The following is a 17732-nucleotide window of genomic DNA, read 5'->3' as shown; positions in this document are numbered from 1 at the left end:
GGCTCTTCAGGTTGTTTTGTTGCTTTAATTAATTTATTATTAACAATAATATACAATTATGCACAAAAGGAATTACTAATGTAAAAAAAAGTGGTTTTATTTATATATGTTCATATATAAATATATGTGGTGGCCCCTAGAGACAAAGCACGTACAAACTCCAAAACACATTCCTAGAGTTAACTGAACTTCCAAAACAGAGCTACCTAGATCACTTAAATTACACAATTGAAAGCATATGTGTATGGTTTGTGTATTTATACACAAGCACTCATATATATATATTCAAATAATTTAAAAAAAAAAAGTTCATTTACCTGTTACTACCAAATCAGGTCATTGGTACTTGCTGGCTTGTGTAGCCACTAGGTAACAAAAGCTCAACACTGCGCCTAGCATCTTGGAGCACCTCTGTTGTGTTTTGTACATGTTTTGGAGTTTTTACGTGTTTTGAAGTTTGTACGTGCTTTGTCTCTAGGGGCCACCGTAAATATACTTTTATTTACCCACTCCACATAAAATGTAATGAATAAATCATATAATACAAAAACCAGCTATTCACATTTCAACTTTTAACTATTTAAATTTTCAGCTTTTTCCTTTTAAACAAATTTAAAGTGAAACAACACAAAACACTGCAAATCACAACACAATTAAATATGAATTACAATATGAAAACCAAAAGAAGATGCACATTCTCTGTCATACGGGCCTGCATGAATAAACTTTCTGAATCCTTTATCATCCACAACTAGATTACTATACCTTTCTAATGTGACGTTGTTCTCCCTGGCTCTCTTTCTCTCTCTCCCTCCTACTCTGTTCCTGCGCTACTGCGTGTGTAACTACCGCCCCTCCCCCTTCTGCCCAGCGCAAAGCACAAGGCTTGCATGCGGAGTGAAGCGGAAGAAGTGCGAGAGAGGGTTAGAGAAAGAAAAAAAACAACCCATGGCTTGGTGTTGTGCCAAAAAGTGATTGTCTGCCAAAAACTGATTTCCAGTGTTTCTGTGTATTTTTTATGTGTAATATCTTTACGTATGTTCGTAAATAGACTTCGGTGAACAGGGGATACAAAGGGGTTACATAAAGAATTAAAAAATTATCTGTTTTTTAAGTATCTTTACAACTTGTACTTACATTATAACCAATCCGGTCCTTTATCCCCACTTAAAATATTTTTACAGAACTATTGTAATATTTGCTGCCATTTCTGCTGTCCTGTTGGGCAACTTACTCTTACAAAATACATTTTTAATGTTAATGAGATTTTTTTTTACTGCATAAATAAAGGTTATATAAAAGTCGCTGCCAAAAACTGATTGCGGCTTGTATCTTGCTACACGAATGTTGTTTGTGGCTCAAGATGACTTTATGTCATCCATAAGGGATGCATTTGACATATGTTTAACATATTATAGCCCAACAAGTTACTTATAGCACTTTAAATATGAGCAATCGCTTTTTGACAAATACCGGAAATCAGTTTTTGGCAGACAATCACTTTTTGGCACAACACCGGCTCACGTCGTTCACGTCAAAGACCTGGCTCTAAGAGCCATTTCGTTCGCGAGCGACACATCACTAGCACTCAGTACTAAAGAGGGAGAATATGGCACCCATGGCAAAACAGGAGGATGAAAAAAATATGGAAACAAAGATTTTAAAAAATGTCAAAGCATTTCACAGAAAGTTAAATGCAGACTGTGGAAAGCTGAGCTTTGCTTTCACTACAGCACTACTGCAGTGCACGAGCATTTAAAAAGCTGGCACCCTGGAGCTCTGACGTCAAATTCCATCTAACATTATCAATAATTAATTATTTATATAATTAGTTAAATAGTTTAATTGGCATTGAACACTACGCCATCTGAGAAGCTGTAAGTAACAGTCATTTCTAATGTTTATTTAATTTTTATTCTGACCATCCTGAGAAATATTAAAAATAGCTTTGATTATCTTCAAATTTATATGTTTACTGGGTCATTATTTTAATGTACTGAGGGACGAGACAACAGGTTGATATTCACAGGTGGGCAGACTTGAGCAGGTGACGTAATGGAGCCTAGAACAGGAGGTTTGCCCACAGGAAGTGGAGATAAGAGTTATAAAAAATAAGCGTTGACTAATCAATGAAAAATTTGTTTACAGCCCTACTTTAACGAACTACAATCAAACTTTATTTAAAAAAAATTAAACTTGACTTAAAAAACTTCCCTAAGCTTTATGAATGAAGACCTTCAGACAAAAATTATTCTATTTACATCACGTTTTTAAGTATACAGTATAAAATTACCTTCTGCACATCAGAGTGTAGTTGAGATGTATGTCACTCACCCTGCCAGAGATGCCCTTGATTTGCCGAGCGCTGAGTGGCTCAAAGTCCACGCTAATGTATCCCTCCATGGCAGTGAGAAGCTTCTTGGTGGTGCAGTTGGTGTTGTTGGCCTGTTCCCACCAGTTGCCCTGATACCAGCCAGGGATAATCCACTGATATTTACTCCCAAACATGTTCAGGTTATACGCCTGGTTTGGGCACAATAATCAGAGGTTGGAGCAATGGAAAATCAGAGAGATTCAGATTAACAACTAATCTTGTTGTTCTTAAAAGAAAGGAAAATGACACTTTGAAATCCAACCATCTAAAGTCCAAATTCTGTGCATCTAATGATATATTTAATTACTCCTTATTGAAACAGGATTAAAAAAAGCATGTCAGCTTTGTTCATAATTATGACACAATGCATTTTACTAATAGCGCCAACTGTGTATAAGACAATTTCTATCATTTAAAATAAAATGCCAAGACAACAGAAGGCAACATCATAAAGAAACTTACACAGCAGAAGACTCTGGAGGCCAGGTTCTCATCAAACTGGCCAATGATGATCCTCACATCGTTGTCCTAAAAAAAATACGTATTTACTTAAATGGAAACATTTAACTTTATTCAAACAGAGAAAGAAATCAGGATTATGCTGCACTACAATCTTATTATACAATCTCAATTTACAATCCTAATGTAATCGTGCAAGCTTTTTATTGTGATCTTTTGACTCCCTGGCTTTAATGGTGAAAAGCTGTCACAGCTGTCTTTTGGTGAAACTACATGGGTCTATATGCTATGGGATCAGTTTTGCTGTGTGTGAGTCTACCATAACTCCAAACAGTTAACAAACACACAGAATCAGAGATGTTGTATTTACTTTACTGTACATACTCATTACTATGTGTAATCCTCTAATCTGTACCTAGAAGGGATGTGGGACCTGAGGCACAAACCAGTTGTTGAGAGGCTAAGGCATTACCAAATTGCGAAGTCCTTCTATTAGAACGGAGACAATGTCAGCAGGCAGAACTGCTTGCAAACCAGGCTGAACTTGCTTGAGTATTCGAGGCACATGGCCTGGTAATTGTCTCTGTAAATAATTCAGAGTCCCCGGGTGGAAATTCAGCATGTTTCATGGTGGGGAAAAAAGATCAGGCTCTGCCATTTAGTGAGCACAGACATATGTGTAGTCCTAAACACAAGCACAGACCTACATGCAATCACACTGTGTGTCCACAGACAGTAGAACTAAACTAAACTCACCACTAAAAATACACACACATAAAATTGTCCCAAACCTAACCAAATAATATTGATATAGGTTAACTCAGTGTATATAACTTGTACAAAAACACAATTAACTGAGTTTTAATCTCATGATTTTGGCACAATATTTGACATGTGTGCTCCATCAATAGCAAATCAAGTGTTCCCTTTATACCGTGCAGCTTGAAGTTTCCTGGACTAGTCTGGATGAGTAACAATAAGTTAAAAGATATATAACAAATAACAATGTCTGGCACAGCAGAAAGCAAAGAGTTTGTCCCTTAAAGCTGATCATCATCCTTTGTTTGGGTATACAAACAAAAGCTGCGATATAATAAATGCATGAAGGCCAAGAAAAACAAGGGAAGCTAATGTGAACCATCCAATATCAACTAAGAACTCCACAAGCGAGCCTGTGCAGTCTGTGCATTCATCCAGGTTGCAAAGACGCACTGAAATCACCAACGCAAATGTTTTTCATTTGGGCAAAGACAGGTACCCAATAAACACTACAGGGAGTGCAGAATTATTAGGCAAATGAGTATTTTGTCCACATCATCCTCTTCATGCACGTTGTCTTACTCCAAGCTGTATAGGCTCGAAAGCCTACTACCAATTAAGCATATTAGGTGATGTGCATCTCTGTAATGAGAAGGGGTGTGGTCTAATGACATCAACACCCTATATCAGGTGTGCATAATTATTAGGCAACGTCCTTTCCTTTGGCAAAATGGGTCAAAAGAAGGACTTGACAGGTTCAGAAAAGTCAAACATAGTGAGATATCTTGCAGAGGGATGCAGCAGTCTCAAAATTGCAAAGCTTCTGACGCGTGATCATCGAACAATCAAGCGTTTCATTCAAAATAGTCAACAGGGTCGCAAGAGGCGTGTGGAAAAACCAAGGCGCAAAATAACTGCCCATGAACTGAGAAAAGTCAAGCGTGCAGCTGCCAAGATGCCACTTGCCACCAGTTTGGCCATATTTCAGAGCTGCAACATCACTGGAGTGCCCAAAAGCACAAGGTGTGCAATACTCAGAGACATGGCCAAGGTAAGAAAGGCTGAAAGACGACCACCACTGAACAAGACACACAAGCTGAAACGTCAAGACTGGGCCAAGAAATATCTCAAGACTGGTTTTTCTAAGGTTTTATGGACTGATGAAATGAGAGTGAGTCTTGATGGGCCTGTGGCTGGATTGGTAAAGGGCAGAGAGCTCCAGTCCGACTCAGACGCCAGCAAGGTGGAGGTGGAGTACTGGTTTGGGCTGGTATCATCAAAGATGAGCTTGTGGGGCCTTTTCGGGTTGAGGATGGAGTCAAGCTCAACTCCCAGTCTTACTGCCAGTTTCTGGAAGACACCTTCTTCAAGCAGTGGTACAGGAAGAAGTCTGCATCCTTCAAGAAAAACATGATTTTCATGCAGGACAATGCTCCATCACACGCGTCCAAGTACTCCACAGCGTGGCTGGCAAGAAAGGGTATAAAAGAAGAAAAACTAATGACATGGCCACCTTGTTCACCTGATCTGAACCCCATTGAGAACCTGTGGTCCATCATCAAATGTGAGATTTACAAGGAGGGAAAACAGTACACCTCTCTGAACAGTGTCTGGGAGGCTGTGGTTGCTGCTGCACGCAATGTTGATGGTGAACAGATCAAAACACTGACAGAATCCATGGATGGCAGGCTTTTGAGTGTCCTTGCAAAGAAAGGTGGCTATATTGGTCGCTGATTTGTTTTTGTTTTGTTTTTGAATGTCAGAAATGTATATTTGTGAATGTGGAGATGTTATATTGGTTTCACTGGTAAAAATAAATAATTAACATGGGTATATATTTGTTTTTTGTTAAGTTGCCTAATAATTATGCACAGTAATAGTCACCTGCACACACAGATATCCCCCTAAAATAGCTAAAACTAAAAACAAACTAAAAACTACTTCCAAAAACATTCAGCTTTGATATTAATGAGTTTTTTGGGTTCATTGAGAACATGGTTGTTGTTCAATAATAAAATTATTCCTCAAAAATACAACTTGCCTAATAATTCTGCACTCCCTGTATGAGTAATGAGGGCTTCATGAAAATGTTCCACTTACTGGACAAAAGATCTTCTCCCTTCATTCAATTGTTTTGGATTATTTTGTACTGTACGCAAAACGGGGAAAAGAGATTGGTCGCTACAAGTTTTGTTAAGATCCACAAATTCACAGGTGCAAGGAATAGAGTGAAAAACTATATTTTGCTTTTAGAATATTCACTTATTCCAGGTGAAAAAACGCCTTATTTGTCTGCAGAGATGAAGTATTTTTTCAAATGTGTTTTCTACGTTTGCACTGAGCTTAGGTGAAGAAAGAGGACCAATTTTATTTCACATTCGTACAAATCATGTGAAATGATGGGAAAGCAGTGTTCTGCTTGGACGGCAATGGATAATAATCATAAATAATCGGGATATCAATATTGATCAAAACTATCATAATTGTCATTATAAGCAATCTTATTGTCAGGAGTAGTGTCGTGGACGAGAGAAGGAGGACCCAATCGCTGGACTCACAGGCAGGTAGGTGAAGGTGGATGTTTATTGCCGAAGGAGTGAGCAAACAGTACAGAGGGAGGAAATGGCTGGCTGGCTGGCTTGCTGGCTGACTGACTGACTGACTGACTGAATGAATGAATGAATGAATGAATGAATGAATGAACAAAGGACTGGCTGGCTAACTGAACATACAGACGACACTAACATCAGACGTACATCAATGACACGACAAGGATCGGATGGAACTGAGGACTTAAATACACGCTGGGTGATGAATGATTAGAAACCGGTGAGTACGCAGCTGAACTTAGTCTGACTAATGATATATGGAAATAACTGGAACACAATACGCAGGCGGTATGCTGGCACAGAAAACACAGATGTGAAAATAAACTGAACATGACAAAACAGAAAACACTGGGTCAACGACCCAGGAACCCTGACACTTATGCAGGCCCAAATGATAGGAATCAATTCTGTTACTGAAAATTAAACTGAATGGAAGAACAACTGTGTTAGTAACAGTTACCTTGTAATAACAGGATCTCATTTCTTAGCAAAATATACTTGAACACTAAATGTGGGTAGCTACTACTGCTTATAACACATAAGCAGTTCTGAAATGTATCCGTCTAATAAAGGCTGGGTATAGAAGCTCTAAATGGCAAAGAATTGTATATCAGTACCTTTCAAGAAATATGTATGAACATGTTTTATAGTCTGGGTTGAAGTGTAATGTAGAATGTGACTAACGCGAGCTAGATTTTCACACACACAACCTGTGTTATACTGCCATTGCCCTGGGAACCCACAAATACAGTTCATTAAGTCACCCCTCAGGCAGTCGCTACCATATGTCATGCATTCCAAGATCAGAAGGAGCGGCCAGTCACTGAAATTTACCTCCAAGACCCTGAGGCTAAGATAGATAGAAAGATAAATAGATAGATAGAGTGTGTGTGTGTGTGTGTGTGTGTGTGTGTGTGTGTGTGTGTGCGAGAGAGAGAGAGAGCGAGAGAGAGAGAGAAACACACACACGTGCCGGCAGCTACTCGATAACACTGTTCTTCCCTGAAGAAAAGGCACTTAACCCAAATGACTCCAACTATGGCCGTGGGCCACAGCCTCAGTATAAATTCTAGCCTGCCTGGCAACAACATGAAAACGCTGTGTAGTTGTGGGCAAGGGCATGAGTGAGTGTATGGTGTTGTATTGCACTGCAGATGGACTGGGGCACTACAGAGCCCCAAATTACCCTCATTGCTTAAGCTTTTATATAACTGTTACCATAATAGTTCTGAATCAGGGTATAGTGTTAAGGGCAGCCTTGACTGCTTTATCTGTGACAGGGTTGTTCGTAACTTTACAGCAGTCATTTGTCTGTTTGAGTAATATTGTAACTCGTAATCCCAATCAGGCACTTTTAAGGCTTATTAGGCACCGCACACACATATAAACACTGTACTAATGATGGTCTTTTACGAGCTAGTGGGAGATGTGATTTGTGTACTGGGCTACGTGTTGTTGCTATTACTAAAACCGTACCCCCATCTGTTTGATTACTGTGCAGCGCATGTGTGGTGTGCAGATATGATGAAATATAAACTCTTGCAGGGATGTGTCTGATCACTAATTCACTCAAGGTGAACACAAGGCTATCGTTTGAAGTTTTGGCACTAATAACTGAACAACAATTATCAGTGTGAGGATTTCAAAATAAAAGTCTTTAAAATGGAATGCGAAGAGGTTCTAGTGTTTGATCTCTGCAGCAGGATATTCTTTTTGCAGCTCTGTGCCATTTGGGGATGTGGGCCAGCAGAGGTGCTTCATCAGTTTCATGAGTATCAATAAGAGGCCTTACAAAATAGGCAAACTTATGATTACACTATCAGTGTGAACCATTCATCTTGAGCTGATCCACAGTGTCTATAGAGCCAAATGTTAGTTTATATTTGCTACACAAGTTGTATTATTACAGTATAAGTTGTACAACACTGAGCAAACAGGTGAAAGAGGTTTGAGATTAGGTTGCTTCTAGTTTATTGTTGAGAAGTGGTGCCGTCGTGTTAGTTTTAGGTTAAACAGAATTTTGAATACAAGGTTTGGCTGTGAGTTTGTTGGTTTTAAAGCCACTAAGTCCATGCCAGATGTCTGAGTTTTAGATCACAATCATTTTACGACCTGACAAAGTTAATATCAATAAAAATGTCATTAAAACAATGACAATGTCGCCGGAGCTGTGGGCGGGTGGGTGCAGGGGGGCTCAGCCCCAGTGCAGGGGACCTCTGGTGCATCGGCCCAACTAGGGGGCTCTCTAACTGGTGGGGAGGCTGTTATATCTTTGTAGGTGGTCTCCTCTCTACAGGAGCTCACTCTGCAGGTGGGGGAGAGATATAGGAGAGGCAGAGAATGAACCCAACCTGGGTGTCTATTGTCTTGTGTAGTTTGGGAGATGATTGGATGATGGGGTGGGTGCAGTTTTCTCTGGGGTGGAGTCGGGTGGGCTGCCCCGGACTCTGTGGGGCTGGGCGGTGCTGCTGCTGCGGGCTCCGGTCCGGATGGGCCTGGGCCCCCTTGCGCTGGTGGGTTCCAGAGTGTGGGGGTGCCTACTGGGGTCAGCGGGGGAGCTGGCCCCAGGGAGGTGCCACTTGCCCCTCCCTTTCTTCCCTCTCCATCCTCAGCTGCCTCCCTATTCCCGCTCTACAACACCCACCCACACACGCAGGGCTTGGGGTCCAGGTATGTCACCAGGGTGCAGGGGAGGCACTCCCCCTCTGTCCCCTTCTGGCCGCCTGTGCCTCAATTTTATTCTGCAACCTAGACATCCACATTACTCACACTCTCACATAACACATACATATAGGGCCTTGGGGGTGGGCACGTTCTACAGCATCCAGAGGATGGTCAGTGTACTCCAACCCACCTCTGGCGCTGGTGCCCTACCCTCAACTTTAAATGCACATAGACACTAAGGGTTTTCAGGAGGAGCCGTGCTGCTCTCTGAGAGGAAGCAGGAACCATGCTCTCCTGTGTTTTAAATGCACTTTAGAACAGCACACAGCAACACTACATATGAGCGAGCATTGGGAGGTTTGGGGTCTTCACTCACCCCGGTTCTGTTAGCCGTCAGGGCTGGGGGGCTGGGAGGAGGTGCTGGCCGTCAGATTGGGGTCTGGGATGCGGGGCCTCCCTGTTACTGCAGATAAGGAGGTGGTCCGCTTGCGTCCACCCCAGAGAGAAGGGTTACATCTCCTGGGTCTAGGTGCGGCTTGCCCCTCTGGGGGCGGGGTTACCTGGACCTGGGATATAGAGTATGTTTGGGGAGTGCGACTGTCTGTGCAGTGTCTATTTGTGTCTGTCTACACGTTGGGTGAGTGCCGAGTATTTGGTTGTGTATATGGGGTGGGAATGCATGTTTGTGTCCGCGTGTGCCTGTTCGTCTGTGTCTATATGTCAGGTTGGGTCTTAGACTCAACCTCTCTGGGTACATCTCAGGCCCTCTAAAGTACGGAGGCCTATCTCCCCTCACCACACTCCCTGCCGGTGGCTGATGCCCTCAGACGTTGGTGTGTTGGTGGTCCTTGTCGACTGGGGCTGGGCGCTCATGTATGTACCGGCTCACATCAGTGGCCCGGCTGGGCCCCTTCCGGGGGGTGGGATGCCCTCCGGCTTCTGGCCTCTGGGCCTGAAGCTCGGCCCTCTCTGGCACAGCTGGCTGCTGGCAGAGTCCACGGGCACACCACTGCAACCCCCTCTGGCCTCTGCTCCGTAGCTGCTGGGTGACCTCTCGTTTGGGGCTCTACTCAGCTCTTCCCAGGAGGGTGGCACGGTTCCCCCCCCTTTTGGTGGTCCTCCTCGGGTCCTCGTACTCTGGGGCCTCTGGATATCTGGGGCCTGGATCTCCTCCATACCTGCTTCATACCCTGGGGGATGGGGCTATGGCTCCCCACACTTCCTAGCAGATCGTTACATGGAGAAACCTTTGGAATACAAGCATGCTGATCCACACAGGTGTGCACACAGGTGTACACACGGGTGTTCACAGACGCGGACTACACCTTTCTATCTTGTGTGCTGCACAATATTGTTTAATGTTTAGTATCTACTGTTATCTACTGCTAGCTAGATTATTGTGATGGTGCTGTTTTTTTATTATGTTGCTCTTTTTTTGTTTGCTTTCTCTTCTGTTTTTTTTCTCCATACAGGTGATCCAGGTGTTTTGTTTGTTTTTCTTTCTTTCTTCCCCACTTTCTCACCGTCTCCTCTCCCCTCTGGTTTTCTTTCTCTCCCTCTCTTTCTTTCATTCTTTCTGTCACGGCGAGTGAGATGAGCCGTGTGGAAAATAAAGGAGGATCCAAACGCAGGCACTTGTATGGGTGTGAGGGTGGTTTATTAAACACAAAAAGGAAATGGACAAACGGCGAACGGAGCAATGACTAAACTAAACTGGGAACAAACTAACTACAGAACACGAACCTGGACATGAATGAGAGCGGGCGGAAACAGATGATGGTTGACTGCAGGGAAACACACAGATGAAGCAGGGTGGAAACACAGACGGACCAGCAACTACAATGACGGAAGACATGACTTAAATACACAGAGAACCACAGGGGAATTACACACAGGTGGTGGACACAGCTGGGAATAATCAACAAGACGAGACAAAGGTAAAACTGAACACACTCACAAGAGACGCAGACCTTCACAATAAAACAGGAACAAGAAACCATCACACTAAGACGCAGACTTGACATAGAGAGACAGACAGAAAATGACACATGAAACTAAACCCACACAAAACATGAGGGCACAAATCTTAACCCCAAATAAACAGAAGCATGGAACTCTAACAATAATAATAATAATCGTAATCAAAACCACAACAATCATTCAAAAAATAAACTAACAATCAAAACTCAAAACACTGGTTAGAAACTGACCCAGAACCGTGACACTTTCTCCCCGTCCTATCCCCCAGTCATGTCTGTCCCGTTTGTAAAATAAATACATAATTATAATAAAGGTCAATCAAATGGACCAATATGGCAAGGCCATGATGATCCACTCGGTAAAATAAATCCGCTTGGCATCTTTCTTGGCCTTAAGACAACAATTCTGATGGCTAAAGATCCAAACGGGACACAAAAACAAACAAACAAAAAAAAAAAAACAATGACAAAAAACACCCTGCTACCTCAGTGAGACAAAAAAGTAAAGTGTAACAAAAAATGAACCATCCCTTGGTGTGTCTCATACTTGAGGGGGAAGAGTTCTGAATGTACGATAAATAATTAAGGCATAATAAATAATAAATTTTTTTGGTCTTCATTTAGATTTCAGGACATTTTTTCTCATGTGACTTTCTATTGGATGCAAGCTGCCTAAACTGGCTCTCTGTCACAAAAAATAAAAAAGCTCTTGGAGGTCCTAGCTTGTGTTCAAACTAAAGATTACTAAAATTAGAAGTGCTATGTATGCGTGTCTGCCTTTGTTTTCTGATGCTGTTTTTGTCAGCCTGTCCAGCAATAAACGGGGAACTTGGGACAGAGAACGAGGGATAAAGATTTTTTTTTTTAAAAGCGACTGAGAGGGCTGTTACAATGCCCAGCAGCAGCGAAGCCTGTCTCCTTTTTGAATATTTCAAAGAAACAAAATTCCAGCCTTGACAACAAAATCTGTGTCACTCTCTTCCCCCATCATATTATGTAGCTGTTGGAGAGACAGCAAACCACTGTTGTGTGATGAGCGGGAAAAAGACCCATTAGAGTGTAAGAACCCCCCCCCCCATCCACCTAACCATCCACCCGATCCAATTGTTCCGTAAAGATTTCAGCACTGTGGATTGCATATTTAGAGTTGATCAAGGAAGGGTGATGTCAGCTTAAAATGTCAGCGCTTAAGACACAGATTTACACATATATTTTAGGAACGACGGCTTATCTTCCTGTTCCTTCTTCTCTCTCATCATCTCATGTTTCTTTCAACCTGCTCCATCTTGTATACGTCATATATTCCACCAACATATCAGTAGGGGGAAAAAAGTGTTACTCCCCCTCCACTCTCTTCACTTCTATTTTTTTTACTCTTACTGTGCCACTCTCTACTAAAAATGCACTAGACAGTATTTAAATATCGATTTTATGCATCCTTTTTTTTTAAATCTTGCAAAATTTGTATGCAAAAAAACCTTGTATGCATGTGTTTGTATGTATATGGTTAAATGGCCACTGTCAAGACAGAGGGAGACATCCACTTGATAAAATACTAAAGAATTTACTTTACACAGTATGAAAAATAGTAGCTAATATGAAAACCTAATGGGTATTTTGTCATTTTGTTTTAACTGGGAATTCTACAGGTTGAACTGGTCTTGGATCATTTCCTTAAGTTTCTAGGTTGCTTCACCTACCTTCAGCTTTTTGACATTGCCACAGGGGTCATTGGAGAAACTCTCTGTGTCTGCAATCTCAATGTTTGCTTTCTCCAGCTCATTTGTGAGATCGTTCCTCACCTGCAAAACAGAAAGAGAGAATACACAAATGTTGTTGAGAAATTACAAAAACATTTCCAAAAAAGTTGGGACACTGTGTAAAATTTAAATAAAACCAATGATTTCCAAACGTCATAAACCCATATTTTATTCACAGTAGAACAAAGCAAACATATCAAATGATTAAAGTGAGAAAATGTATAATTTAAAAAAAAATTGAATCTGATGACAGCAATCTGAGGCAACAAAGAGCTGGAAAAGTAAGTGGTAGTAAAATGAAACAGCTGGAGGAACATTTTGTGACTAATTAGGTTATTTGACAATGGGTCAGAAACATGACTGGGTATATTCAAAGGGCATCTTAGAGAGGCAGAGTTTCTCAGAAGTAAAGATGGGCAGAGGTTCCCCATTCTGCAAAAACTGTGGAACAACTTTATGTTCCTCAGCATACATAATATCATCCAAAGAGCCTGAGAATCTGTAGAAAACCCTGTGCACGAGGGGCAAGGCAAAACAGGCATGAGTCTGTCCTGCAAATCACTGAATGGGCTCAGGAAGACTTCCAAGAACATTTGTCTGTCGCACTTCACCCTGCTATCCACAAATGCAGGTTAAAGGTCTACCGTGCAAAGAAGAAGCTACATGTGAGCAAGAACCAGAGAAACACTGCTATCTACTCTGGGCCAAAGCGCAGTTAAAATGGACTGAGGCAAAGTACAAAAAAACTGTTCTGAGGTCAGATGAGTTGAAATTTAAAATTCTTCTCAGAAAACGCACCCTTCTCATCTGACTTGTTAGCCATGCTCAGTGTCAAAAGCCTGCATCTCAGATCATATGAGGGCACATCAGTGCAGTTTCATATTATCAGCTTGCACAGCTGACAATGCTGAAAGATGTAGTAAAAAAGTTGTGTCTACTGTAGAAGAATGTAAGTGTGGTCAGAGGTTCAATAAGTTATACATGCTCATAAAATATCAGCCAGCATGACAATTGCAGTCAAATGTGCAAATGTGCTTTTATTAAGTAACCTACCAGAGTTTATTTGAGACAATGTTACCATTTACACACTGCACAATAAACTTCACAACAGTGTAATAACTTAAATCACATAGCCTATAGGAAACAAATACTGTGGTACTATGACGGAGCAGCTATTAAAAATATGGAAAAAGGGAGGAAATGCAGTTTTATAAAGTATATTAAACATTAGATTCATTAAATCATGTATGCATAAATCACAGAGAGAAAATCAATCATTTAGCTCAATGCTGTGATAGATGCAAATAAAAACTGAATCTGTGAATATATTTCTGCTGGCTTAAAGCAGATGAAATCATGTCGCAGTATACATATAGTATTCTGTACACAGCATTATAAAGCAATAAAGTGAGATGGATGCAGGCCATCTAATGTTCTGAAATGGTGCATGCATATTCTACCATGAACTGTGAATGAAAAGACAGAAAGACAAGCAGCTTGTCATTTTAGCATGGCGGACACATACATCAGATCTGTCATCCTCCTGATTTGCCTCAGCCCGTTCAATGAGGAGTTGTAATTTTCGCAATATACCGAGCGTGCATTTGTCACAGCGATATGAGTTTGTTTTTCGCTAAATAAGACACAAAAGAACAAATGTACACTTCAAATAATCTTCGCTGGTTATCCAGGGCTTGACAAAAAGTAGACAAATGTGCAGTGCTGTAGATGTATCTGCAGCAGCTGTATGTCTGCTGTGATGTATTGAGCCAGTAGAATGGTGGGTAATTCAATCTGAGAAGATGGAGAATGGAGCAGGTACCCCACTGGGATGGCAAGCTTGAGGTGTTTTATCATACCGCCTCTCACTTTTTCTCGGCCATCACATACACACATGCTACGAGTCAGCCCTCTTGCTTCCCTCCTTTAATCCACAATTTTAGAAAAGCCCTTTTTCACAGCTGACATTTTGACTTCTCATAGCAGGAAAACCACAGGTGTGACTAATACCATTAATAATGGCTCTGTTCCAGTAAGGCAACACACTGAGACATCACGACAACACCATGGCTCTGACATGGAATGCAGTTGTACCTACGTCGAAAAAGTCAAAATATGGTATAAAGTCCTGTGGTGTTCATGCTGGATTTCACTGATGTCCACGGGCCATGCCCCGCAGCCATCAGTGTCTCCACCCCAACCCAAGAGCCATGTTGACACGTCAGAGAGTTGGCAGTGACAACATATAACAGCTAACAGAAGTCCTGTGTGTTTCCTCTTACTGTGCTTTAATATGTTCATCCTGTAATTATGTGTTCTAAATTGCTTCAGCTACATGGTGGTTGTATATTCACATTTCTATACAAAAGTCTCCTTACAGTGTCACCTTCAATTGACTTATAATAATACTTAGAGACTGTACTGCAGTGTTTCAAAGATTCAGTTGAGTATTTGGATAAAAATTATAATCTTTGCTCTTTTGCAAGATGAACTGTGAAGTATACAGGGCTATACACCCAGCTCAGATTTAGCAAAATGCTGCAAAACTGAGCAGATAGTGTTTCATAGTATAAATTGATAATGCCTCAAAGCATACTGCAAAAAAAAAAAAGAAAAGAAAAAAAAAGGGATGTGGCCCAGTCAGTCACCTGGCCTCATCCCAACAGAGCAGCTTTTCAGATTTTCAAATACAAGAGTGAAAAAAGCAGGTGGTGGCTGGAGTAAAGTATTACAGTAAAAACAATTTTTATACTGAAAACTTTGTCTGACCAAGTCTGGCAAGTACTCTTGAGCCTCTGAAAATGGGGTACTATGTGTAAAAATTGCTGTAATTCCTAAACAATGCAATACTTTCACTAAAAGCTGAAAAGTCAGCACTTCAATCACAAACTGATTATATGAATGGTGTGGTGGAGGAGACAGGCTCAATTACAAAAATTGTATATTTCTCCGAATATTTATGGACCTAACTGTAGATGGGACATAAATAAATAAATAAAAACTGTGGAAAAATTAGTGAAAAATTGGTATTTCTTCTCAAAATACCAAGCACCGGCCAATCATCAGCCCGTTAGATCAAAGTGGCGCCAGGATTTGAACCGTAAAAGCTACTATCAGTATTATTGCTATTGATACTCCTGTTAAAATTAGCCAACTGCAGCTTAAAATTAGTCATTACAACAGTTTTGTGCTATCAACTAAGATTTCTGACATCTAAAAATCAATAACTCTGAACAACCTCAACTTTATTTCCCTCATGTCTCCAAATGTCTGCTTTCATAATCGCCTTCTCCTCTGGTACCCCCGGAGGAAGCTCTAAATCACTCTGTACATCACTCACTGCTGTACAAACATTCTCTCCAATGTACTGCTCGCTGAGCTGAAACAACAGGGAGGCCGATGTGAATCAATACAACCAAGTTTTGCTCTTGAGTAACAACTGGCTTGGTGGTCTGGACGAGGTACAATGTCCTGTTGTGTTGTGTTGCGTTGAGTGTTGATCCTAAAGGATAAAAGGAAACGAACTTCAGTGTGAAAAGGGACAGCAGCTGGTTAGCCTGTTGTTTGTAAAAGGTGTGTGGGTCAAACACAAATGGGTTTCTGGGAAAATATATACCAACCACTCACACGCAAGACATGGAGAGTTGCACAAAATTTCTGCTGTACTACAAAATACACTCACAAAGAGCACAGAGGCTGACAGACAAAGCCATTGACTTGCAGGAGTAAAACCCTTGTCACAAAAGGATTTTATTGGTTTGATTTTGTGTTTCTTCCACCGAGATGGAAAAATGCATCCGTATTCTGCTGGACTCACTCGGTTAGACAGAGCGAGAGAGACGGAGGGGACAGATGGATTGAAAGCTAGTAGGAGGGGGAAAAGTGAGCAGCTTTCCTGCGTAACAAAAGCATCCACCATTGTTTGGGGCAGCCTGGGAATCCCTGACAGCAAATGCAGAAGAGAAATAATCCTATTGCACTTGTGAGCATGGGTCCACGCACACAAAAAAAGAGTGTCACGTGCACCCAGGGCATGTAAAATACTAGAATTCAGAAAGCACATTGATTGATTGAATCTTTATTTTGAACATGTTAAAAAAGTACAACAACATAGAATTAAAAAGAGACAAACAAACAAAAGGAAAACGAGCAACCACAACTACAAATAACTTTCATGTTCAAAAAGGAGCAGGAAGAAGCATAAACTTATTTAATCCCACTCCCTTTCCACTATCTAGTAATCAATAGACTGCAGAAATATCTCTACATTAACACAATACTAATATGTGCATCATATATATATGAACAGAAACTATATCAAAATGACTGTGGGAGATGAGGATGTTGAGAAAATCCATTGTACGCTTTCTGGTGGGCATATGACATAATTATTTATCATCAAAGGGAAATATATATTTAAATCAGCTGAAGATTAAAAACATACGGTGAACCACTGTGTTTCAGAAACGGTCAAGCCTCCTTGTTTGGCAACGTCAACAACAGCTTTGATTTTCTTTGTATGATGTCATTCTTCGCTGGTTCACTGTTCCAGCATCACCAAGCTTCACCTGGCAGCCAGCTACTCTTAACACTGACCCGTGGGATTATCTTGGGAATTACTTTTTCACTCTATGACGCCAAGCTGTTCGGGACCAAAATCACATGTTGAGTCATTGAGTCATTTGATGCAAAGAAAAGCGTATCTCTTGTCTATTCAGTTGTGGGACAAACAGGCTATACCAGTAATTCGTCTGAGACATGAGTCATCATCAATGATAACCCCACTGCTATTCCCAAACCCTAATTGTGCTTTGGAAACAACATTTCTAGGAATACTGTTTATGGGATGTAACATAATGAAACAGGAACTGAGTGAGAGTGGATGCTAGGATGGTAACGTATGCTAGAGTTATCAGTCGTCATAGTTTATTTAAACGTTTAAGCTCTGAGGGGTGCAGACAGAGGACAGAGTCTTAATCCTGCTCTCAGTCAGGTCTGTCATCTGACTGACAGGTGATTGCTGCTCCTGTTCCTGAGTGAGCCCTGTTTGTCTGGCTGTCTCAATAATGTTGATTGCTCTGTGTGTGTGTGTGTGTGTGTGTGTGTGTGTGTGTGTGTGTGTGTGTGT

The 17732-nt window shown here is 41.2% G+C and overlaps 1 protein-coding gene across 1 annotated transcript in view; it reads right to left on the bottom strand.

The window, feature by feature from the left end:
- Positions 1–17732, bottom strand: part of gabbr2 (gamma-aminobutyric acid (GABA) B receptor, 2) — a 202743-nt gene that overhangs the window by 81598 nt on the left and 103413 nt on the right. The window contains exons 4-6 of the mRNA XM_026156284.1: positions 12545–12646; positions 2837–2902; positions 2335–2523 (exon numbers count right to left, since the gene is read on the bottom strand). Of these exons, the coding sequence (XP_026012069.1) occupies positions 2335–2523; positions 2837–2902; positions 12545–12646 (357 nt within the window). The remainder of the gene's footprint in view (positions 1–2334; positions 2524–2836; positions 2903–12544; positions 12647–17732) is intronic.

Source organism: Astatotilapia calliptera, chromosome 22, assembly GCF_900246225.1.
Source record: "Astatotilapia calliptera chromosome 22, fAstCal1.2, whole genome shotgun sequence".
In the NCBI taxonomy this organism is placed as follows: domain Eukaryota; kingdom Metazoa; phylum Chordata; class Actinopteri; order Cichliformes; family Cichlidae; genus Astatotilapia; species Astatotilapia calliptera.
Note: the sequence above shows the minus strand (reverse complement) of the source record. Positions and strands in the feature narration are given on the sequence as shown.